The 25675-nt window shown below is 43.8% G+C and overlaps 1 protein-coding gene across 1 annotated transcript in view; it reads left to right on the top strand.

Moving 5' to 3' along the window:
* The window catches only part of LOC135083721 (dedicator of cytokinesis protein 1), a 107992-nt gene that overhangs the window by 56942 nt on the left and 25375 nt on the right, over positions 1-25675 (top strand). Inside the window, exons 19-21 of the mRNA XM_063978445.1 lie at positions 3815-4000; positions 6526-6743; positions 19742-19980. Of these exons, the coding sequence (XP_063834515.1) occupies positions 3815-4000; positions 6526-6743; positions 19742-19980 (643 nt within the window). The remainder of the gene's footprint in view (positions 1-3814; positions 4001-6525; positions 6744-19741; positions 19981-25675) is intronic.

Below are 25675 nucleotides of genomic sequence, written 5' to 3' on the forward strand. Positions count from 1 at the left end.
CTATTTTGACAAACGTAATTATTTATCTTGCTCGTATCTATTTACTAAGGAGGGAAAGAGATGACAAATCTTCAATTCAGTATTCTAAAAAGGATGTCCACGTCGCACCACGCATCGTGAGATATGCACACAAATCGTTCTAACTCAAACCACCAAAGTACACCCTATTCCTATAAAAATACAATCCTTTTTTCCTAAATTCACTCTTCTGTCAGAATTTATCATTATTAATATGTATTGTTTACTAACATCACTTTATGTGTGTGAGCATGTAGTGTGTTTTGTGATATTATGTAGGTTTTTACTATGAGGTATTAGAAAGTTTGTAAAAAATAGCTCAATTAATATAAACGGTTTAAAAAAATACTCCATAAAATAAAAGAAAAAAATGATGGGAGTTTTTTTAAAGGGTCATTAAAAAGGAGTATGTAGTTGTAATAATTTTAATGGGATGTAAAATTTCGTGTGGTTTGTTTTTGGTTTTGTGTGTTTGTGAGATCACTTTTTTTACTAATAAAATTATCACTGTGTGCTGTCCTGTCACATTTCCTCCATATGTTTCTTCTTACTATTGACTAATTATTTTTCTTTTATTATTTTATGTTATTTATTTTTAAGAATATTTACTTCGTATAATATGTACTTTTTAAGTATTTTTATTTTCAGTTTACATATTTTTATCATATAAAACAATAAAAGACAACGTCGTTTTTCTTTTTAAAATAACAATGCAACGTTTTTTGAAGTTTTCAAATAATAAAAACAAGCGAGCACTAGATGTCGCTTGAGGACTAAATTGTGTGCAAACTCTTGATGTGTTGCATGTCACGCGTTTGCGGGATGACAGCTGTATAAGTGACAGTTCACTGACAGTTGCCATCTTGCGATTTTGACTTCTCATTACAGATTATATTTGTTTAAATTGAATTCAATTTGAGTCTTAATTTTGTTTCTGTAATGATGAGTTTATGCTATTGGTGTATGCTTATAATCCCACTTCCGAAACGTCTTTATGATAATGCGTATTTTTTATGGGCATTTTCAATAAATTTGCTATTAAATTATGTATCTATGTCACCAATTCATCAACATTGAATTGGTGCTAGAAATGATCTTGTATCTATGGTATTTACTATTAATATTTTAATTATGCTTTTGAATTATTTATTCTTCGTTTTAATTTTATTTAAATACAAGAATCTTTATTTACATGTCAAGTCATAGGCTAAACGAAAAGGACACCATTTTTACTAAATGTAAACATGAAAATGAATAATGGAGATTGACAGAAACCTCCAACGATTAGAGTATTTCGATAGTTTAGAACGTGCATGTCGTTTATGGGAAAATCGTTACTTAATAGCATCACATTTAAAACGCTTGCCAATAAGAAATGCGCATTTCCATACTCTGGCTCTGCTCCGAAACGGTTTCGGTATCTCTATCCCTCGCCATACGACAGAGCGAGACGGATAGAGCGTTTATCGTAACCTTTCGGAGTAGACCACGTTTCGGTCGTGGTTGACTGTGTGCGCGGTGCAGCTGGAACGAGACGCCGCACTGAAGTCGCGTTCGGTCGACAAGGCGGCGCGTTTGCTCGGCGCCGACACGGCCCGACTACATGACACGCAGCACGCGAAGCAGTTAGTACGTATCCACTGATCTGGACCTGGATACGATTCTCATGCAATCGAATTTTTTCCGTATACGAACTTTTGTTACGGTCCGTTGCGACGTTTTTAAAAACGCTGTAACTTCCGTATGAAAGGCTGTATGTTTCTTTAATAAAGATAAATAAAAAAAAATAAAAAAAAAGAATAATTTATCTTTGCTTAGTGAAATTTTATTACAAAGCCCATTTATTTTTATAATTTGATATGAACTTCTGAGAATGCACAAACGGTGTAATAGTCGAAAAAACCTAACCTTACCCTATGAACGATCTTCGAATTATTTTTCGACTGTGAACTTTTTTTCGATTGCATGAGAATCGTCCCTTGGCTTCAAGCGTTCATTGACTGCACCCAGCTGGAACTGGTTTCCTCCTTACGTGCTCAGACAAAATCGTCAATAGATCTTAAGTCTTCACTACTCCGGCGGCGCGCTTGCTCGGCGCCGACACCGCGCGACTACATGACACGCAGCACGCGAGGCAGTTAGTACGTATCCACTGATCTGGACTTGGCTTCAAGCGATCATTGACTGCACCCAGCTGGAACTGGTCTCCTCCATAATGTGCTCAGACAAATCCATGTGTGGTCGGTCAGACTACATCGTCAGATCATCCAGTCTTTACTGTTCTGGAGTCCGGCGGCGCGTTTGCTCGGCGCCGACACCGCCCGGCTACATGACACGCAGCACGCGAAGCAGTTAGTACGTATCCACTGATCTGGACTTGGCTTCAAGCGTTCATTGACTGCACCCAGCTGCAACTGGTTTCCTCCATACGTGCTCAGAAAAAATCGTCAATAGATTATTCAGTCTTCACTGCTCGGGAGACCGGCGGCGCGCTTGCTCGGTGCCGACACGGCCCGGCTACATGACACGCAGCACGCGAAGCAGTTAGTACGTATCCACTGATCTGGACTTGGCTTCAAGCGTTCATTGACTACACCCAGCTGCAACTGGTCTCCTCCATATGTGCTCAGACAAATCCATATGTGGTCAGACTACATCGTCAATAGATCATTCCGGCTACATGACATGCAGCACGCAAAGCAGTTAGTACGTATCCACTGAACTGGACTTGGCTTCAAGCGTTCATGCACCCAGCTGGAACTGGTCTTCTCCATGTGTGGTCAGACTAGTTCGTCAATAGATCATTCAGTCTTTACTGCTCCGGCGGCGCGCTTGCTAGGCATCTAGTACGTATCCATTACGGTACCCTTGGACTGACCTTTGGTACCCCCGCTGGACTACATTCACCTGCTACACCCTAGTACGCCTGGTACACCCAGCCGCAACCAGATAGACCGCACAGTCATCATCGTCATCAGGTCATTCATTCTGAAAGAGTATTCTCCCTCTTTACCAGAGGAAAATTGAGGATTTAGCCTACTCGCAACTGGTCAGAAAGGTGACGAGTCTGTTTAGTCTTACTATTATTATCCTATGCATTGACGAATTGAAATCATGTAAGTATCTCGTAGATAAGAACCTGGCAAGAGCAACATAATATATTTTTCTTGCCTTATGTACATCGTTCAACTCGTATAGCATAACAAAACTAAGCTTAACTCGGGCGTTGAAAAAAAAATGTATGGAGCATGCTACAGCGTTTTACAGGTGAGCCAAACGCTTAAACGCTACGTATGTAGACATGGAATTCGCTGCCGTGTCTATGATACATTACCAATATGTATTCAATCATTTGCTAAATGAAAGTATATTTATTAATGACATTCTATGACATAAATAGTTTCATTTTTTTGCCATATTGTATTGCCATGGTGAAAACGCATCTACTTTATATCATGGAAAATTCGCTGTACAGTATTTATTACTAATCGCAAACATTTTTATGCAGCTGAGTCGAGGCGTATAAGGTTAGTGCTTAGAATAAACAGCCTATGTACCATACCGCTTATTCCGCATTTAGGTAACTCCACAACAATCAACAAAAATCATTTGAGTACAGAAAGGAATAAATTAAGGTTTTCTCCGTTAGGAAATATTTGTATCATGTAAAATGCCACTGTCGATTCTTCTTCTAAACAAACACACATTCACTTAGACATAACTCAACTTCGATGCACCAAATCACAGATCACTCAAACCACAACTGTACTGCTATTAAAATAGAATCTAAATCCAGGTGGAGCTCTGCGTGGAAGCGCTAGGCGAAGTCATGACCCTCCTGGCTAGAGACGACGTGGGTCCAGTGGAAGCTGATAGAGGAGAGCTGGCCAGGAGACTCCTGCCGACCGTCCTGACCACGGCTGCGTCGATGCTGAAAGAGAGGAAGACTGACGAGCAGGGGTCAGCTGATGATCCGCTACTGGTGAGTTATAAGCACTAGGACTCCTGGCTAGAGACGTAGGCCCAGTATAGGCTGATAGAGGAGAGCTGGCAAGGAGACTCCTGCCGACCGTCCTGACCACGGCTGCGTCGATGCTGAAAGAGAGGAAGACTGACGAGCAGGGGTCAGCTGATGATCCGCTACTGGTGAGTTATAAGCACTAAGACACCTGGCTTGAGACGTGGGCCCAGTGGAAGCTGATAGAAGAGAGTTGGCCAGGAGACTCCCTGACCACGGCTGCGTCGATGCTGAAAGAGAGGAAGACTGACGAGCAGGGTCAGCTGATGATCCGCTACTGGTGAGTTATAAACACTAGGACTCCTGGCTAGAGACGTGGGCCCAGTGGAGGCTGATAGAAGAGAGTTGGCCAGGAGACTCCTGCCGACTGTCCTGACCACGGCCGCGTCGATGCTGAAAGAGAGGAAGACCGACGAGCAGGGGTCAGCTGATGATCCGCTACTGGTGAGTTATAAGCACTAGGACTCCTGGCTAGAGACGTGGGCCCAGTGGAGGCTGATAGAGGAGAACTGGCCAGGAGACTCCTGCCGACCGTCCTCACCACGGCTGCGTCGATGCTGAAAGAGAGGAAGACTGACGAGCAGGGGTCAGCTGATGATCCGCTACTGATGAGTTATTGCAGGAAAACTAGTGATTGTCGCAGCCTTCATTGCTAAAACAAGTGGCAGTGGGCGGGACACAAAGCTCGTAGAGCTGATGGCCGTTGGGGCTGAAAAGTTCTTTAGTGGAGCATGGGCTCGTAGAAGTAGTGTGGGCAGCCCATTAGGTGGAAAGATGATCTCGTGGCAGTTGCAGGAAGTCCCTGGTTGCGGGTATCGCAGGACCAGTCGTTATGGAAATCCTTGGGGGAGGCCTTTGTCCAGCAGTGGACGTCATTTAATTGAAACGAATGAACAAACCTTTCCAAAATCTTTTGACTTTATATGTAAAGGTGGCGGTTCGCACCGCATCAAAAACAGGAGATCGAGACGGGAGTAAGAAGTAAAGGTTCTTCAAGGCGAGAGTGAATAAGCACTTACAGGGCAGATATGTACCATCCTAGACTGCATCCCACTTAACATCAGGTGCGATTGTGGTCAAATACCTGCCTTGTTATGCATAAAAAAAAAAGGTTCGGTCAAACCAACGCGATCACGCGATCAGTCGGCGTGCAGAGATGACGATCAATGCATTTAAGTGTGGTCGCCATCGCTGCACGCCGGCTGATCGCGTGTGATCGCGTTGGTTTGTCCGAACCTTAACGAAGTCTCCCGTCTCGGTCTCCTGTTTCTATCGTGGTGCGAACTGCCACTTTTAGAAGGAAAACGAGCCTTAAAATTATCACTACATGGGATTTTTGCAACATAAACACAATGCACAACGTGAAGTGATTTTATAGTAAAAAATGCAACATATAAGATTTTAAACTTTCGCGTTCCATTTCAATTAAAATAGCAAGACGGGTCTTAACGCGACGTTTATTAATGAGTTACATTATGTACTCACGGTTTGACGTTTCGGCTGCGATGTTGCAGCCGTGGTCACAAGCAGACTGGCGGTTCGCGGCGTCGTCCGTTTGGGCGGGCTTGAAGATTTTCAACTACCCTCATATTGTCATTTGTCATATAATGTAACTTATAGCCCGACCAGGAACATAAAAACCCTCGCCATGTTGCGGAAAACTAATGGTACTAATTTCTTTTAATGGCAACAGTAACTGAAAACTTCATTGACATGTCACCTTGCATGTCAGTCTATTGCTGTCAAAGTGTAAACAAACTTTATTTTAAATGTGCGCAATTGATTTTGTGAATTAAATTGCTAAAATCTTTTTATAGTCGTGAAAGAAAAGTGGTTCACAATGTGTTAAAGTATTTGTCGAAGAGAAATACTAAGGGTTCGGACAATATTTTCATTGAATAATGTTTCCGACAAAGGTTGTCAAATTGACTGACATGTTTATCGTATAGTACAGTCCACTATGAAAATTAGCTGTGGTTTGTTTCAACTACCTATTTTAAAGTTTTTTGTCACTTTCTAAGTGTTGAATTTTATGGAATTGGGAAAGAAGAAGTACCGAGTTTAAAGCGTTCATGAGCAGACATTGCAGTTGAATATTCAAGTTCTGAATTTGATTATTGATGAATACTTAATAAAATAAATCCTACTAGCTAGTTTAGTGGTTTCATTTAATTTATTTAAACCAGGTTACTTATAATAATATTTTTTCGTTAATTTATGAAAATATCAAATTAGCCCGTAATCCTGAATTCTGATACATAAAGTTAGCCTATTAATTTAACACAGGTACGACTGTATTCAGTGTTGCACTATCAAATGCAATTGACGCGCCTCTATGCCAGGGTTTTTATGTTCCTGGTCAGGCTATAACTCATTAATAAACGTCGCGTTAAGATCCGTCTTACTATTTTAATTAAAATGCAATATAATAGGTTAAAATATTACAAAACGAGCTTGTCAAGTTATATTGACAAAACCTTTTCCCACAGCGCCGCATAATCTGCGTGCTCCTCGACATGGTCCGGCAGGCGTCCGACGAGCAATACACGATGGTTGTGAAGGCGCTCGAAGCCGAGCACCCGTCGGCCCGCTGCCTCGTCGGCGACGCGCTGGCGCTGCTGACAGAGCTGCTGCGGCGGCCCGTGTTCCGCGCGCACTGGGCCGCCATGCTGCATCTACAGCACACGGCCATGCTGCACGCGCTCAGGTACACGACATCAGGACATGTACAAGGTCGCGGGGAATGTACAAGGTCGCGGGAAGGATACCAAGCCGAGCACCCGTCCGCGGCCCGCTGCCTCGTCGGCGACGCGCTGGCGCTGCTGACAGAGCTGCTGCGGCGGCCCGTGTTCCGCGCGCACTGGGCCGCCATGCTGCATCTACAGCACACGGCCATGCTGCACGCGCTCAGGTACACGACATCAGGACATGTACAAGGTCGCGGGGAATGTACAAGGTCGCGGGAAGGATACCAAGCCGAGCACCCGTCCGCGGCCCGCTGCCTCGTCGGCGACGCGCTGGCGCTGCTGACCGAGCTGCTGCGGCGGCCCGTGTTCCGCGCGCACTGGGCCGCCATGCTGCATCTACAGCACACGGCCATGCTGCAGGCGCTCAGGTACAAGGTCACGGGGAATGTACAAGGTCGCGGGGAATGTACAAGGTCGCGGGGTATATACAAGGCCGCCTCGTCGGCGACGCGCTGGCGCTGCTGACAGAGCTGCTGCGGCGGCCCGTGTTCCGCGCGCACTGGGCCGCCATGCTGCATCTACAGCACACGGCCATGCTGCAGGCGCTCAGGTACAAGGTCGCGGGGAATGTACAAGGTCGCGGGGTATATACAAGGCTGCCTCGTCGGCGACGCGCTGGCGCTGCTGACAGAGCTGCTGCGGCGGCCCGTGTTCCGCGCGCACTGGGCCGCCATGCTGCATCTACAGCACACGGCCATGCTGCACGCGCTCAGGTACAAGGTCGCGGGGAATGTACAAGGTCGCGGGAAGGATACCAAGCCGAGCACCCGTCGGCCCGCTGCCTCGTCGGCGACGCGCTGGCGCTGCTGACAGAGCTGCTGCGGCGGCCCGTGTTCCGCGCGCACTGGGCCGCCATGCTGCATCTACAGCACACGGCCATGCTGCACGCGCTCAGGTACAAGGTCGCGGGGAATGTACAAGGTCGCGGGGAATGTACAAGGTCGCGGGGTATATACAAGGCTGCCTCGTCGGCGACGCGCTGGCGCTGCTGACAGAGCTGCTGCGGCGGCCCGTGTTCCGCGCGCACTGGGCCGCCATGCTGCATCTACAGCACACGGCCATGCTGCAGGCGCTCAGGTACAAGGTCGCGGGGAATGTACAAGGTCGCGGGGTATATACAAGGCTGCCTCGTCGGCGACGCGCTGGCGCTGCTGACAGAGCTGCTGCGGCGGCCCGTGTTCCGCGCGCACTGGGCCGCCATGCTGCATCTACAGCACACGGCCATGCTGCACGCGCTCAGGTACAAGGTCGCGGGGAATGTACAAGGTCGCGGGGTATATACAAGGCTGCCTCGTCGGCGACGCGCTGGCGCTGCTGACAGAGCTGCTGCGGCGGCCCGTGTTCCGCGCGCACTGGGCCGCCATGCTGCATCTACAGCACACGGCCATGCTGCACGCGCTCAGGTACAAGGTCGCGGGGAATGTACAAGGTCGCGGGGTATATACAAGGCTGCCTCGTCGGCGACGCGCTGGCGCTGCTGACAGAGCTGCTGCGGCGGCCCGTGTTCCGCGCGCACTGGGCCGCCATGCTGCATCTACAGCACACGGCCATGCTGCAGGCGCTCAGGTACAAGGTCGCGGGGTATATACAAGGCTGCCTCGTCGGCGACGCGCTGGCGCTGCTGACAGAGCTGCTGCGGCGGCCCGTGTTCCGCGCGCACTGGGCCGCCATGCTGCATCTACAGCACACGGCCATGCTGCACGCGCTCAGGTACAAGGTCGCGGGGAATGTACAAGGTCGCGGGGTTTATACAAGGCTGCCTCGTCGGCGACGCGCTGGCGCTGCTGACAGAGCTGCTGCGGCGGCCCGTGTTCCGCGCGCACTGGGCCGCCATGCTGCATCTACAGCACACGGCCATGCTGCAGGCGCTCAGGTACAAGGTCGCGGGGTATATACAAGGCTGCCTCGTCGGCGACGCGCTGGCGCTGCTGACAGAGCTGCTGCGGCGGCCCGTGTTCCGCGCGCACTGGGCCGCCATGCTGCATCTACAGCACACGGCCATGCTGCAGGCGCTCAGGTACAAGGTCGCGGGGAATGTACAAGGCTGCCTCGTCGGCGACGCGCTGGCGCTGCTGACAGAGCTGCTGCGGCGGCCCGTGTTCCGCGCGCACTGGGCCGCCATGCTGCATCTACAGCACACGGCCATGCTGCACGCGCTCAGGTACAAGGTCGCGGGGAATGTACAAGGTCGCGGGGAATGTACAAGGCTGCCTCGTCGGCGACGCGCTGGCGCTGCTGACAGAGCTGCTGCGGCGGCCCGTGTTCCGCGCGCACTGGGCCGCCATGCTGCATCTACAGCACACGGCCATGCTGCAGGCGCTCAGGTACAAGGTCACGGGGAATGTACAAGGTCGCGGGGTATATACAAGGCTGCCTCGTCGGCGACGCGCTGGCGCTGCTGACAGAGCTGCTGCGGCGGCCCGTGTTCCGCGCGCACTGGGCCGCCATGCTGCATCTACAGCACACGGCCATGCTGCACGCGCTCAGGTACAAGGTCACGGGGAATGTACAAGGTCGCGGGGAATGTACAAGGTCGCGGGGTATATACAAGGCTGCCTCGTCGGCGACGCGCTGGCGCTGCTGACAGAGCTGCTGCGGCGGCCCGTGTTCCGCGCGCACTGGGCCGCCATGCTGCATCTACAGCACACGGCCATGCTGCAGGCGCTCAGGTACAAGGTCGCGGGGAATGTACAAGGTCGCGGGGTATATACAAGGCTGCCTCGTCGGCGACGCGCTGGCGCTGCTGACAGAGCTGCTGCGGCGGCCCGTGTTCCGCGCGCACTGGGCCGCCATGCTGCATCTACAGCACACGGCCATGCTGCACGCGCTCAGGTACAAGGTCGCGGGGAATGTACAAGGTCGCGGGGTATATACAAGGCTGCCTCGTCGGCGACGCGCTGCCGCTGCTGACCGAGCTGCTGCGGCGGCCCGTGTTCCGCGCGCACTGGGCCGCCATGCTGCATCTACAGCACACGGCCATGCTGCACGCGCTCAGGTACAAGGTCGCGGGGAATGTACAAGGTCGCGGGGTATATACAAGGCTGCCTCGTCGGCGACGCGCTGCCGCTGCTGACCGAGCTGCTGCGGCGGCCCGTGTTCCGCGCGCACTGGGCCGCCATGCTGCATCTACAGCACACGGCCATGCTGCACGCGCTCAGGTACAAGGTCGCGGGGAATGTACAAGGTCGCGGGGTATATACAAGGCTGCCTCGTCGGCGACGCGCTGGCGCTGCTGACCGAGCTGCTGCGGCGGCCCGTGTTCCGCGCGCACTGGGCCGCCATGCTGCATCTACAGCACACGGCCATGCTGCACGCGCTCAGGTACAAGGTCGCGGGGTATATACAAGGCTGCCTCGTCGGCGACGCGCTGGCGCTGCTGACAGAGCTGCTGCGGCGGCCCGTGTTCCGCGCGCACTGGGCCGCCATGCTGCATCTACAGCACACGGCCATGCTGCAGGCGCTCAGGTACAAGGTCGCGGGGTATATACAAGGCTGCCTCGTCGGCGACGCGCTGGCGCTGCTGACAGAGCTGCTGCGGCGGCCCGTGTTCCGCGCGCACTGGGCCGCCATGCTGCATCTACAGCACACGGCCATGCTGCACGCGCTCAGGTACAAGGTCGCGGGGAATGTACAAGGTCGCGGGGTATATACAAGGCTGCCTCGTCGGCGACGCGCTGGCGCTGCTGACAGAGCTGCTGCGGCGGCCCGTGTTCCGCGCGCACTGGGCCGCCATGCTGCATCTACAGCACACGGCCATGCTGCACGCGCTCAGGTACAAGGTCGCGGGGAATGTACAAGGTCGCGGGGTATATACAAGGCTGCCTCGTCGGCGACGCGCTGGCGCTGCTGACAGAGCTGCTGCGGCGGCCCGTGTTCCGCGCGCACTGGGCCGCCATGCTGCATCTACAGCACACGGCCATGCTGCAGGCGCTCAGGTACAGAGAACAGGAAATGTACAAGGTCGCGGGAAATACACAACTAGGTCACGGACTAGGTCGCGGGAAATACACAACTAGGTCGCGGGAAATACACAGCAAGGTCGCGGGAAATATACAAGGTCGCGGGAAATATATAAGTTCGCGGGAAATATATAGGGTCCTTCTAAATCAGCTACGTTCCGTTTAATGGGAGCATGTATACGTCACACTGAATACGTTCCCAAAGTTTGAGCCAAAAATTCAGGCTAGTTTCCGAGATAATTAAGGAAACAACTTCATTTCTTATCAACCCAATACAACACCCTGTTCAGCTGATTCACTACTACACTGACAAAAATCCGCACGCACACGAGCTTACGTAATGGCCGCCATTGCGCTTGTGCTGCCGTTGGGCCACTGGCCGCGAACACAAGAGTGCCGCCGGACGACGGACCGGGCGCCACACAAGCTATTCTAGGGCTACTACTAGTTATTTAAGGAATTAAATTAAGCAGAAAATTAAAGTTTATTTATTTTTGGTAACATAAAAAAATCTTATGTGGTAAGTACTTATTTAGTGGCCTTAATGGAATGATGTTTATTCAAAAGTTCGTTAAAATACTTTTGCGCTTGTAAAAATCTTTTATTTCAAACGTAGCAACGAAACGAAGCAAAAAAGTTAGTTGCCGAAATCAATGACTTATTTTTATGCCATACACAAATGGGATAGTTACCATGACTATGAAATTTAGAATTACGGTTATTATTACGATAAAGCAGGCACATTTTTCATGTTAATTTTAATCGCTTAATATCCCCTTAGCAAATTAAATAAAAATGTGATTCGTAATTGACTCGATCATAGCAGAAACTAAACGCTATCGAATTATCTACCTGTGATTATCGGCAGTCTTTAGTATTCCGAAGTAAATAAGTAAATAATTGTTCCCAACTATCAATTTTAAACTGAAATAATAATCATTAAAATCATCGTAGAAACAAAAAAAAATTATAAAAGTAAATAATGATAGTTTTATTATTATTAAGATTAGAAAGAATTTTGGAGTTGACATCCTTATTTATGCGTGGCGGAGTCGGTGGTATCAAAGACAGCCGTCCCTCACAATAGCCACCAATAGCCGACCGCGCTAGTGTTGTAAGAACCTCGAGTCTTTAAAGTCTTTATTTTGAGACTTGAGTTTATTTTTAAGACTAGGACTCGTTAGTCACATGAATAAGGGAATAATTGAGTCTTCCGAGTCCTTTCGAGTATTTTAAGTTCTTTGAGCTAGATGAATCATGACATGAACTTGAGTTGGTGTATACTAATAGGCAATAATGAGTGATTTCATATCATCATCCGTATGTTATATCCTAATTGAAAATAAAATAAATCGCACAATACAAATGTAATATCAATAAAATTGCATTAAACGCAAATAATCGAATCAGAAGTATCCATCTAAAGACTGACGATTTTCGTAATCAAAAAGTTAAAACGGTCCAATAAAATAATAAACACACAGTCTTAATTCATAGCTATTTTATTTTCTTCAAACTTTTAATAAGTAAGATTCCAAGACTCGAGTGTCGTATCGTACAACACTAGCCGGCGCGCAGCAAACGAACTTTTAGACACGTGCCGCCGCCTTTAGACACGTGCCGCCGGCCGCCGGCTAGCGCAATGTACACTCACCAAAATAAAATTAAGAAATGCAACAAACTTTTTTTTACTATTCAAATTAAAATTGTGTTTATTGTTAAATCACAGGATAATAAGATACCTAGGTCATAAATAAATACCAAGTTGGAACGGAAATGATTCGGAAATTTTATTTAACTAATTAATTAGGTACCTACCTACCTCATCTACTTTTCTATTGTAATAGAAATGATGACATTAACGATTAATTTAAGAATGGACTTTGATTTAGGATAAATGGAATATCAATACAAACAAATTGAAGAGTTTTATTTGCTTCAATAGTCTAATTTAATGTTTCTAAATAATTGACTAGGCCATTGAATTACCTTCACAAAACAATAAGTTCGATTAATTTTTAATTATTATCTGTTATAGGATATTTTACCATGAAATACACAACACCATAATTTAGATTCGAATCAATTGAAATCGAAAGCAAGCAGATAAAATAATAAACAAATAAGTTTCTTTTTTGTCGTCGACTGTACGCTTATGCCAACTTTTCGGCTCTTGCTTTGGCGCGTCTTTCCGTTCTATACACGGCCAGAACGCACCCATAGGAAACTGCTCGTGTATATTTTGTAGTGCCCGTTTGTAAATCTGTGACTCCAAACTATACACGAATTTTGCGTACTGATCGTGTATAGTTTGGAAGAGCTTACTGAAAAAAGTCATATCCAAACTATACTCGATTAGTTTCTACTACACCACTTACACTTGACTAGAGTGTGTTTAGTTGATATTGATTTAGTAAAATATGAAATTATATTTAAAATTGCATTTATTCGATATTATTACATAAAATATTATTATTTTACTGAATCTATAATAAATCTAGATTTTTAACACTATTGTAAGTGGTTTTTGAAATTAAATTGATTAGATAGATTTCAAATTAAATAACATTTATTAGTGTAATCATAAATTCATTTAAAATGAGAGAGAGTGAGAGAAGAAAGTTCAACGTGCATTATTAATACATTATGCGAGTCTTTAAATGCTAGGTTTGTATTATCGGCCGTTTGGTGTAGTGGTTCGAAACGGACTACTATTCCGGAGGTAGCGGGTTCGATTCCCGCACAGTACAAACATTTGTGTGCATGAACATATTTGTTTGTATTGGACTGGGTGTTTTCTATGTATAGTATGTATTTACAAAAAAAAAGTATTTAAGTATGTATGTTTAATACTTAGTATTATGTACAAGCTTTGCTTAGTTTGGGACTAGAAGCGCAGTGTAAAATGTCTAAGGATATTTTTTTTTTTTTTTTTTTTTTTTTTTTTTTTTTTTTTTTCTACCGCCACCGCCACCGCGAGCGGACGTGCGCAGAGAGAACGGAGCGGTATAAATATTAAAAAGTGTAGTTAGTACGCTAAATAAAGATGTGTACTAAGTGCAATGGATGTGATTCCGTGATTTACGATATATCCTATATGGAGTGTTCACGGGAAAACTGCAAGAAACTGTATCATTTAAAGTGCCTTGCAATTACGGAAAAAGCATTTGAAGCTTTTACTCAAGAATATCAAGATAATTGGCTGTGCCCAGAATGTGTGAGAAATATACCAAAGTGTGGAAATTCCGACACCCCGGTTCGTGGACAGGCAGCAACAGCAATGAATAAAACGTTTACTCCCAGCGGCTTTGTTAACACTCAGCGGGGAGGACGGAGCCGTGAAAACGACTTACAAACCAAGGACGACGAGAAGAAAATACTGGAGGAGATAAGAGAGTTTCGTTTAGAAATGAGGATGAAGTTAGAGGAGCAAACAGAAGAATATGAAAGTCTCAAAAAGAGGTTTATAGCTACCGAAACTGAGTTACAAAAACTACGAAACATGTTGACGGTAGTCCAAGAAAAGGCTAATAAGGTAGATGAATTAGAAACTACCGTCCATGAACTAAGAATCGTAAATGAACGCTTAGAGACACACTTAAGAATCGAAAAGGAGGAGGTAAAACCAAAAAGATCAACAGAACCAGTCATTTGCTAATGTGACAAAACGCAGTCAAAGGCAGGCGAAACAGAACCATAATAACAGCGCTGCCACTGTTACGATTACGTCGTCTCAGTGTGTGGCCACAAAACCGGAGACCTTAATTAATGTCGAACAGCAAGCGGAAAATAATAATAACGAACAGATAGATAAACAGGATAGTGAGGAAAGAGAAAGGAACGTAAAATGGACAACAGTTACTAGAAAAAGTAGGTACCCAAGTAGTCAAGTAAGAAGAGGAGATAACGTTGCTACTTTGGAAATTCAAGGTACCGAGAGGAAAAAATTCTTACATATCTGGAGGCTTAAGAAGGAAACTACGACAGAAAATGTGGAAAAACATGTGAGGAACATAATAGGTGGTCAAGATATGGCTATAAAGGTGGATAAAATAAAGCATAAAACCGAAAGAGATTACTCGTCCTTTATTATAGGAGTCCCAGAGAGTCAATATGATTTATTATGTCAACCAGAAAAATGGCCACGTAATATGGAATTCTGCGAATGGGTGTGGTTTCGTAAGACAACCAATAAATCCAGTAGCACATAACACATCTAATGTCGAGATTTATTATCAAAATGTGAGGGGACTTCGTACCAAATTAGACGACTTCTTCGAGGGGGTGTTACTATCGGAAGCAGATTTGTTTGCCATCACGGAAACTGGATGCAATGACTCAATTAAAGATGCCGAACTAGTACCCCCCGGATACACTATAATACGATGTGATCGCGCGGACGGTCGGAAGCAAGGAGGCGCGTGTTTAGTGGCCACACCGCGTTTTGAACTTAGACGGGCGGCGATACCCGGTGACGTCATCTTGGACGATCAGGTGTTCGAACTAGTCAGTGCTACTGTTTATTTAAGACAAAGATTTATGTTTTTATGTTGTGTAATTTATATTCCGCCAAATAGTACTGAAGCTGATTACATGAGAATGTTTGGGATCATAGAACAGTATTGTAATAATTATAGTGCAGTATTAGTTTTAGGTGATTTTAATTTGTATTCAGGTTCTGTGGCTGTGAATAATTATTTTGAATATTTTTTGACGTATTGTGGATTCACTCAGAGCAACCAAGTCGAAAATCATATGGGCCGTTGTTTGGATTTAGTTTTGAGTAAGTGGGACGACGAGAACGTGTGCGTGAGCGCGGCTACGCCGCTCGTGCGCCTCGACCAGTGGCACCCGGCGCTCTGCGTGCGCGCGCAGCTTGCGCGGCGGCCCGCGCCGGGCTCGGCCGCCGACCGGCCCCCGCGCAGCGGCCCCGGCGCCGACAAGCAGTGCACTCCGGCGCGTTGGAACTTTCATAAGGCCGATTTTCCGGTGTTATATTCGGCTATTGCAGGTATAGATTGGACTCCCATGATTAATTTAGATTTAGAGGCGAGCTTAGATTATTTCTACGGTACAATCAACTCAATAGTTAGGAATTGTGTCCCGCAGAAAAAACAAAACAAGGATTCGTCAAAGTTTACATATCCGGCCTGGTACACTGGTGACATTATTCACAATATTAAGGTAAAGGCAGCGCTTCACAAAAAGTACAAGTCGAGTGGGTTGGATGAGGACTACCGGGCTTTTTCGGGGTGTAGGGCTAATGTTAAAAACATGTTAAAACTGGCTCGTAAACAATATAATCACCGGGTCCAAAATCGCGTATTGAAAGAACCTAAAGCCTTTTGGAATTACATAAAAGACACAAGAGTTAGTAGAAGTCCGCGGTGTATCGTGAAGGATGGGTCAGTCTTAAGTGCAGAAAATTGCGCCAGGGAATTCGCTAGGTATTTTCAGTCGGTATATAGCACAGAAAAGCCACAGCTGGATGTGAGTGCGAGCGTGGTGCAGGCGGGCGGCGGCAACGCGGCCGCACGTGTGCACCTCGACCGTCTCGAGCTCGAAGAGGTGGTGGACGCGCTGCGCCGACTCAAACCGAAGACTTCCTCGGGGCCGGACGGCATTCCCCCCTTCGTGTTCCGGGACTGTCGAGCAGTGTTGGCCGCGCCCCTACTACATATATTTAACTTATGTTTAGGATCCGCGGTGTTCCCAGAACGATGGAAGGTGACACGAGTGGTCCCGGTTCCGAAGGGGCGAGTGTCGAGTAGTGTGGAGGGGTACAGGCCCGTGGCTGTGCTATCCACGCCGGCGAAGGTGTTGGAGTCGGCCATACATAAGAGCGTATACGCGCAGGTGAGCTCGCAGCTGACGGACGCACAGCATGGTTTCCGAGCGGCGCGCAGCACCACTTCCAACCTTCTCGCTTATATGGCGGACATAGTGCCAGCAGTTGATAGTGGGGTGCAGATAGATGCCGCTTATTTTGACTTCAAAAAAGCTTTCGACCTAGTCGACAATGACATACTCCTTAAAAAATTAGCGGGTGTCGGCTTCACCCCGCACCTTTTGCGACTGTTTGCCAGTTACATGGGAGGTAGACAGCAGTACGTGGAATACGCCGGGTATGTCTCGGAGCCGTATTTCACAAGATCGGGGGTGAGCCAGGGCAGCAATCTTGGACCTTTGGAGTTTTTGATCATGATTAACGATTTGCCAAGCGTCGTAACGGAGGCCAAATGCTTATTGTTTGCGGACGACCTCAAGTTGTATCTGCCCGTCGAAAGACCAGGGGACTGCGGAAGGTTGCAGGGGGACATCGACAGGGTGGTGGCTTGGAGTGAGGGCAACCGACTACAGTTCAACACATCCAAATGTGCAGTTATAACATTATCACGGGCGCGTAATCTTGTAGTACATAACTATGAGGTTGGAGGTGTAACTATGCAAAGGGTCGTAGAGGTTAGAGATCTAGGCGTGCAGCTGACTTCCAATCTTTCGTTTAGTGAACATATAAACAGTATATGCAAGAAAGCATATCGCAGCATGGGCTTTATACTGCGCAGAGCGCATGGGTTCTCGAACATCACCGCGATTTGTGCTTTATATAACGCCTTAGTCAGAAGTCAGCTGGAGTGTAATGCGGTTATCTGGGCACCTCACGAAACGAAATATAAGCTCATGTTGGAACGGGTTCAGAACAAGTTCATTAGGTATCTGTACTTGAAGCTGTATGGGGTCTATCCATTTTATCCGCTGAAATACCCTAATTTATTTGTTCTGGGAATGGTTGGGTATAGCGAGCTGAGGGTCAGGAGAGACTTCGCGTTGGTGTGTTATATCCACAAAATGTTGAGGGGGAGGGTGCATAACGCGGAGCTGTTTTGACATGTGCGATTCAGTGTGCCGGAACGGTACGCGGAGCGGCGGCGCGCGCCGCGGCTGCTGGCGCTCCCGCGCGCGCGGACCAACCTGCTGGCCGAGGCGCCGCTCACGCGCGCCTTGCGCACTATTAACTTGATAGCGGAACAAGTGGACGTGTTTGCGTGTTCTCTGAGTGAATTCACAAGGACGGCTTTGGGTATTATTAGTTATAAAATGTAAATAGATACTGTATGGTTAGTTTTTAAGTTATTATTAAGCCTACCTAGATTAAGTTATGCTATCGCATTAGGTTTTAAGTACCTGTAAAGATAGTGATAATGTGTGTGGAAATAAATAAATAAATAAATAAAATAAATTTATTATTTATTTTATTTATTAACTTTTATCTCAAGAACAAAATCATTTTGACATATTTCTATACCTACATAATTCTTAATTTAAGAGTTATTCGAGAATTGGTGAAAATTAAATATCAGCCCCAAAACAAATATCTTTTCTATGGCAGAATACGTGTCGAAAGATGATTCAATGTTTAAAGTAGACACGCAGATATTAATTAATATGTAATAGAAAGAGAGGTCAATAAGACAAAATGACTAGCATGCAACTACTCGCGTATAGGTAAATTGTAATCACGCACTTATTACAATACATACGTGATTAGTCCGTATGCGTACTGGCGATGTATATTTTGGAGTAAGATATTTGCCCTAAGTCACTACAAAGTACACGCGAGCAGTACGCAGCATATGCGTACTGGTCGTGTATAGTTTGGAGGAGCTTAGTAAAAAAAGTCACCTCCAAACTATACTCGATTAGTTTCACACCCTTGCGTTCTGGCTATGTATAGAACGGAAAGACGCTGCTTTGGCGGCGTCGGCGTCTTTGTGTCAACAAAAGGCGTGCGGCTTGTCGGCATTTGTCGGCGCGTGCGCTTTGATTTAATTCAGATTTTGATTAGCTTTCTTGTGTGAAGGTGCGTTTTGTAGTGCTCGTGAAGTGAACTATGACGCACAGATGCACAAATGCAAATAAATTTACTAAGACGCGCCTTAAAAATCATGGCCTTTGCTGGTTGATTTTTCGATGGTATCGTGAGTCCGTTTTACTGTGATTAACATAAGATAATAAGGATAGACAACGATATGAGAGTAGGCCTGTAACATTAAAGTGATAGCTCGCCCAATCAGTCGATCAGCTAATCGGCTATCAGCTGTGACGACTGCTGTGAGTTGTTATGACGTGAGTGTAAACAACAAAAAAGTGTGCAGTGGTAGTGAGTGTTGTGTGTGTTGTGTCTCGTGTTCCTGTGCAGAATGAATACACTACAGCTTTGTTGTGTGAGTAAAAAATACAGCATGTTCCATTATGTAAGACGAAATGAATTTTTATTTTTGTTAGAAAATGTAACTTTGTAAAATCATTATAAAACACATACTCAAATTTGGTGAACTTGTTCAGTGTACCGTATAGATGCCCCCATTAAAAGGAATGTAGCTAGTTTAGAAGGACCCTGTATAAGTTTGCGGGAAATGTACAAGGTCGCGTGATATACACAAGGTCGCGGGAAATATACAAGGTAGCGGTAAATAAACTGCTAGGTCGCGGGAAATACACAACAAATTCGCGGGAAACTCCTAGATGTGGGCAGCGCAGGATCGGCGGGGAATCCTTGGGAGAGGCCCTTGTACAGCAGTAGACGTCATTTGGCTGAAATGGACGAACGAAGTTACAAGCGTAAAAGTTCGCTCAGTCGGCAATTAATAGCAAGACCTATTTAAGTATTTACCCAATACATAAGTAGTTAGTATAATCGAATATTACAGGAAGTATAAATGAAAATTCTGATATGCCTTAATAAGCATCGGACTAGATTAATTATATTAAGTGCAGTGTGCAGGAAAACCACATGTATATTTGAAAATAGATATTGCATAATACGTGATTTTATAAAATAATCGAGCAACCATATGAGCATTGAGCACATCAAGTAAAATGATGTGGTATCTTATGTCGTGTTAATAAATGCTATTATTATGCCTTAAATATTATGTCGGATATACGCTCGACTTTAAACCAAAACTAAGATTAATCAAATTCCATTTTTCTTACAGATTACTAGCAACGACCCTCCGAGATCGTCTATCCGCTGTAGACGAGCTAGACACAGAAGCCGTTAGCGGAATCCACGAGATGTGGCGGGAATGGTTCACGGCTTGCAGCGCTTTGGCTACCTCCCCTGTGTTACAATTGGAGACGCTACCACCGGCCCGGAAGCAGCGAGTGACGGGGCTATATGGAGACATACGGAGACACGTCGCTTCGATGCTGAGCGAGATGTGGTTTGGTCTAGGTAAGTCAGTAGATGAATCGGGAGTGGTTCACATTGCAGCGCTTTAGCTACGTCACCAGTGTTACAACTCGAGACGCTCCCACCGGCAAGGAAGCAGCGAGTGACGGGATTATATGGAGACATACGGAGACACGTCGCTTCGATGCTGAGCGAGATGTGGTTTGGTCTAGGTAAGTCAATATTAACAAATAGGTACTGTTTATGGCTCCACACAAAACTGTCAAATAAAATTAAATAATTGAAACGGCACAGTTTGTGCAGTGTATTTGGAGTAGATCGCTTCCTAGCGATAAAGCAATCCAGGAAGAGAGCAATGAGTATGTTATTATTATCCTTCTAAGCAGAAATAGAGATGAAGCAAATTAAAAGGAACAGTTTGATTAGGTTTCATCAATTTAAATAGTTTAATTGGCTTTACCATTGAACAATGGACATTTCAATGAATGCCCTAACAGTCTTTACGTACCGCTAATGAAGTAGTTACTCCAATGAAAAATCCCTTACCACTAGATTCTTCTCAGCACTGACCCATTTATTGTCCCGAAGCAGTGGTAGGGTTAATACTGGGACGTGTAAAAGTGCTTTTTAAAAGCCTATTTGCAAAAATAAATTTTATAGTTCGATTTTTAATTCGACGGAATTCTGACAGCTGCCATTTATTGACAATTCAGATGTAATAAGCCTTTTTTGCTTTGAATTATTAATAAATAATATGAAATGAATTTTCATCAAGTACAACTTACAAGAATGAACTATTGTTTGTTTTATGAATTCAATGTACACTAATTATTATGTACATTTTAGAGATTAAATAGAAAAAAACGTGTTTTTAACACAGTAAAACAACATATTATCACAAACGAAAATATGTATTGATTATTATCAATCATCATTATCGTCATCATAATCAACTTGGATTATAAAATTAGCATCTTGTTAAATTGATTATTTTATGAAGCTAAGATTTTATTAACAAAAGGATTTTCATAAAAAAGGTTTGTAACCCATAGATTATTGGCCAGGGAGTCCAGTAATAGAAAAATAATGTTCCAGTTTTTTTTTTTTTGTGACTTCTAAAATATGATAATAAAAATTCAAATAACTATTTTGAAATGATCAGTACATTTTTAAGCCTTAGTTTTTCAAGTGAAACCTTAAATTCAAGAAAGGATTATTGTATTTTTGTGAACAGTGCTACGCGCGACGGCGAACGGAGCGCACGTATCAGTGATTGTACTTTCGCTACTCGGAGCGCGCGGCTTTTTTATTTCTACCCTCAATTTTAAGAAATGGAAGAAGCGAGTGATGACGATAATAGAAGTGATTCTGAAATCATTAACGAGTGTGAACGTGAAATTGAAGCGATGCTAGAGTGGGATAACTCGGGAATTGAGTATAATACTAGAAATGTTGAGAAGAGAGGACGCGAAGAAAGTGAGGAGAATAGCGAAGAAGGGTTTGTTACAGTTACAAGTAGAAAAGCAAAAAGACTACTAAGAAGCAATTCTCTAATCTTACAAACGAATGGAAGTTGTAATATATCCAACCGAGAAGAGGCGCCAGAAATGGAAAACACATTCCAAATATGTATTACTTCTCTAACGGCACTTCCAAAACAATTTGCGTTGGCGAAATTAATGAAAAAGGAAAATATTGATGGTATTAACCAAATCAAATATAAAAGTCCATATAAGGTGCTCGTTCAATTCGATACCAAAGAGTGCGCTGATAAATTACTTGGATGCTCAAAAATGGTTGATTATGGATATAGATGCCAATCCACTACCGAAAATAACATTTCATACGGAGTAATTAAAGGTGTTGATTTGGATATTGATACTGAAGAGATTAAAAAATCACTAGAAAGCCCATACGAGATAACATCTATAATACGACTTAAACGACTGGATCTTGATGGAAAGTGGATCGATAGTGAGTCAATCCGAATCAGTTTTAAAGGTTCTACCTTACCCTCGTATGTTCACGCGTATGGGTGCAGGTTTAAGGTGGAATCTTATGAGTTTCCAGTAACACAATGCTCTCTTTGTTGGAGATTTGGCCACATAGCGAAATTTTGCCCAACTAAAAAAGTATTCTGCCCTAAATGTGGCAAGGATCACGATAATTGCGAAACAGAAATCTACCAATGCTTAAATTGTAAAGGTCCTCACATGGCATTAGATAAAAAGTGCCCTATGTTTATCAAAGAAAAAGAAATAAGGAAGATAATGCGTCAACAAAATTCTACATATAGAAAAGCTCTACAATTATACCTGCAAAATCAAACTGCTAAAGAAAAAGCCTCGTGCATTACAAATGTGAATTCCAACGCCAGTTTAACAACAAAAAATAAGAGGTCATACAGTAGCGTACTTATAACACAAGCGCAAGTACATGAAGAAAAACTGCATTCTGACAGTACACTAGATAATATAGAAGAAGAGACACAAGTTTTGAACTCACATGGTAGGGCTGAAAGGAATAAGAAGAAATATCTCAAGAAGAAGAAAAACGACTTTGTACAAGGTGAAATATCAAGAAATGAAGAAGTGCAGTGCATTGAAGAAGTGAAAAAAGCTAAACATTCAGAACAAAATAAGCAAAAGTTTGAATTTAAAAAGTTTTTATTAAAAGTTAAATCAATTATTGTCAACGACAGTACTTTTGAAGATAAAATAAGTTCATTTGTAAAGTTAATAGTAGAAGAAATCAAAAATTATATAATTAGTTTTGTCAGCAAAGGAGAGGCAATAGATGTATTATTCAAAAACTTTTTTGATGGATAAAAGGCCATCTAAAAGCTCTGTTATTAATATATTACAATGGAATGCACAATCTATAAGACCTAAGATTACCAGTTTCGGTGCTTTGCTAAATCAGGAACGGATTCATGTTGCTATCATAAGTGAAACATGGTTGGAAGCCGAATCACCTATCCATCTTAGCGATTATAACTTTTATAGGAACGACAGGTACGACGGTTATGGTGGGGTGGCTATTATCACTCATAAGTCTCTTCAAGTTCAGGTATGTCCCATAAGATTAAATAATTCAGACATAGGCATAGTCAAAATTAAATTACTAAATTGCAGCTTTTTAGAGTACGTAGTATCTATTTATTGTCCGTCTAATATACAAACCTCTCAAACAGATTGGGATGACATTTTTGCACTTTGCCCAAAGAAATCGTTAATTGCGGGGGATTTTAACGCACACCATTCAAACTGGTCATACAAAACAGATACTAGAGGTACGCAGCTGGCGGACTCAGCATTAGATAATAATTTTATTTACCTCAATAATGGCCAATTTACTAGGGTTAAATTAGTTGGTGGCAATATGCAGAAGAGTTCCCCCGATATTACTTTTGCCTCATCTGATATTGCAATTAACTTTGAATGGCAGGTCTCTCAGGAGAATTTAGGTAGTGATCACCTTGTTATAAAACTGCATATGAATTACAATATAGACTTACAATTAATTAAGCGTCGCAATTATAGTAAAACCGATTGGGCATCATATAGAAAATTTCTAGACGAAACACTCACTTCAGCTGGTACTTTTGAGAGAGATGCCATTCAATCTAAATATGATCACTTCCAGGAACAACTCATGAATGCTGCCGATCAGAGTATACCTTTTACTAAAATTAACCCTAACCCAGAAAATAATTTTAAGCCCAAACCATATTGGACTCCAGCCTTATCTCATGTAGTTGCACAACGCCGGTTATATTTAAAGTATTTTCGGCGCAATCCAACACCCGAAAATCTAAAAAAGCTAGACGACAAAATTAATGAAGCCAAACGTCTAATTAGTCAAGCAAAAGCACAAAGTTGGCAAAAATTTTGTAACAGTATTGACGAATTGACATCAGTAAGAGAGGCATGGCAGAAAATGAGATGGGCTAAAGGTCTTAGGCGAACATATTTCAATGCTCCGGACGAGAGAAGGAATGAACTCTTGTTATCTCTAACTCCTGATTCAGTTTCTAACTCTACGCCAATCTTCAATTCTTCTAATGAGCTCTTAGAATGTGATTTCACTATTCAAGAAATGAAACACGTTTTAAAAAAGAAAGACACTGCTCCTGGAGAAGACGAAATTTCCCACTCTATGATATATAATCTACCTGAGAACGGACAGTTATATCTACTCAGTTTATATAATGCAATCTTTAAGTTTAACTATGTGCCTCTACAATGGAGAAATGTGATAATTGTTCCTATTCCTAAGGCAGGCAGTGACCCTAATTCTATCCCAAAGCTGAGACCAATCTCCTTAATGTCTTGTTTATGTAAAATATTTCATTCTATGTTAGCGCGGAGACTAGAATGGTATGTAGAAAAAAATAATATTATTCCAAATTATTCAACTGGATTTAAGAGGTCTCAGTCTTGCTTAGATTGTTTGGTTCGCCTGATTTCGTACATAAAAGTTCATTTTATGAAAAATACTTCTACTGTTGCATGTTTTTTAGACATCGAGAACGCATATAACAATGTTTCAGTCTTACAAGCTACTACTCTCCTAAATGAGCTTCAAGTGGGGAAGAAGATTTGTGATTATCTTTGGTCGTTCTTAAATGAAAGGCACCTAAAAATTAAAAACCAAAAAGGTGATAATGTAGTGGTTAGATGGACAAATAAAGGCTTGGCTCAAGGAGATCCTATTTCTCCTCTTATTTTTAACATTATTACCTCTAAATTAGCCCAACAAATTAAAAATGTATTTTTGTGTCAATATGCAGATGATTTTGTCTTTTATGTTAGTGACAAAAATATTAAAACCTGTGAAAAATATCTACAACATGCATTAAATGAAATTATTACACAATTAGAAAAACTGGGATTAGAGCTGTCCGCGGTAAAATCAAAATACTGTGTTTTTAGTAAAGGTCGAAGAAACAATGAAATATTACTAAAAATTAACGATCAGCCATTGATGTCTGCGGAATGTATCAAATACCTAGGACTCTGGCTAGATAGATCATTACTCTGGAGAAAACACATTAACGAAACAATTGAAAAGGCATCAAAATTCTTAAATATTTTGAAAATCTTAGCTGGATCCGGTTGGGGCGTTCACCCTAGACATTTAAGGAGAATTTATGTTTCACTTATCAGAAGTAGATTTGACTTTGGCTGTTATTTGTATGCGAGTAGCGCAAAAACTCATTTGTCTAAGATGGATAGGATTCAGAATCAAGCTTTACGTATAATTGGAGGATTCATCAAGAGTTCTCCGATACATGTTATGGAGGCAGAACTCTGTATCCCTCCACTTTTTTTAAGACGAAGTTTCTTGGCTTATAAATACTGTTTAAAGGCAAATGCACCGACAGCTGATATACTTGAGGTACTTGCATCGACTTATCGAGGACGAAATTTGGCAAGAAACAAGACACCATTACTTAGTACTGCTTTTAGTGAAACGAAAAATGTTGCAGTGGTTTCGTCATGTCCTTTGGAGATGTATAGTCTTGACATCTGGGTTACTCGGGTCGATGCAATTAACGTCATTAGAGCTTATCTAGATTGTGTTAAAGAAGCAAAACATTCTTTAGAGCCTAACTTTTTAAAAAATAATATTATTAAGGAACTTTCCGAAAAATATGACGAAAGCTATTGCAAAATATTTACGGATGGCTCTAAAGATAAGAGAGGGAACGGTGCAGCTTTTTATGATCTAGAAA

The sequence above is a fragment of the Ostrinia nubilalis genome, chromosome 24 (assembly GCF_963855985.1).
Source record: "Ostrinia nubilalis chromosome 24, ilOstNubi1.1, whole genome shotgun sequence".
NCBI classification, from domain to species: domain Eukaryota; kingdom Metazoa; phylum Arthropoda; class Insecta; order Lepidoptera; family Crambidae; genus Ostrinia; species Ostrinia nubilalis.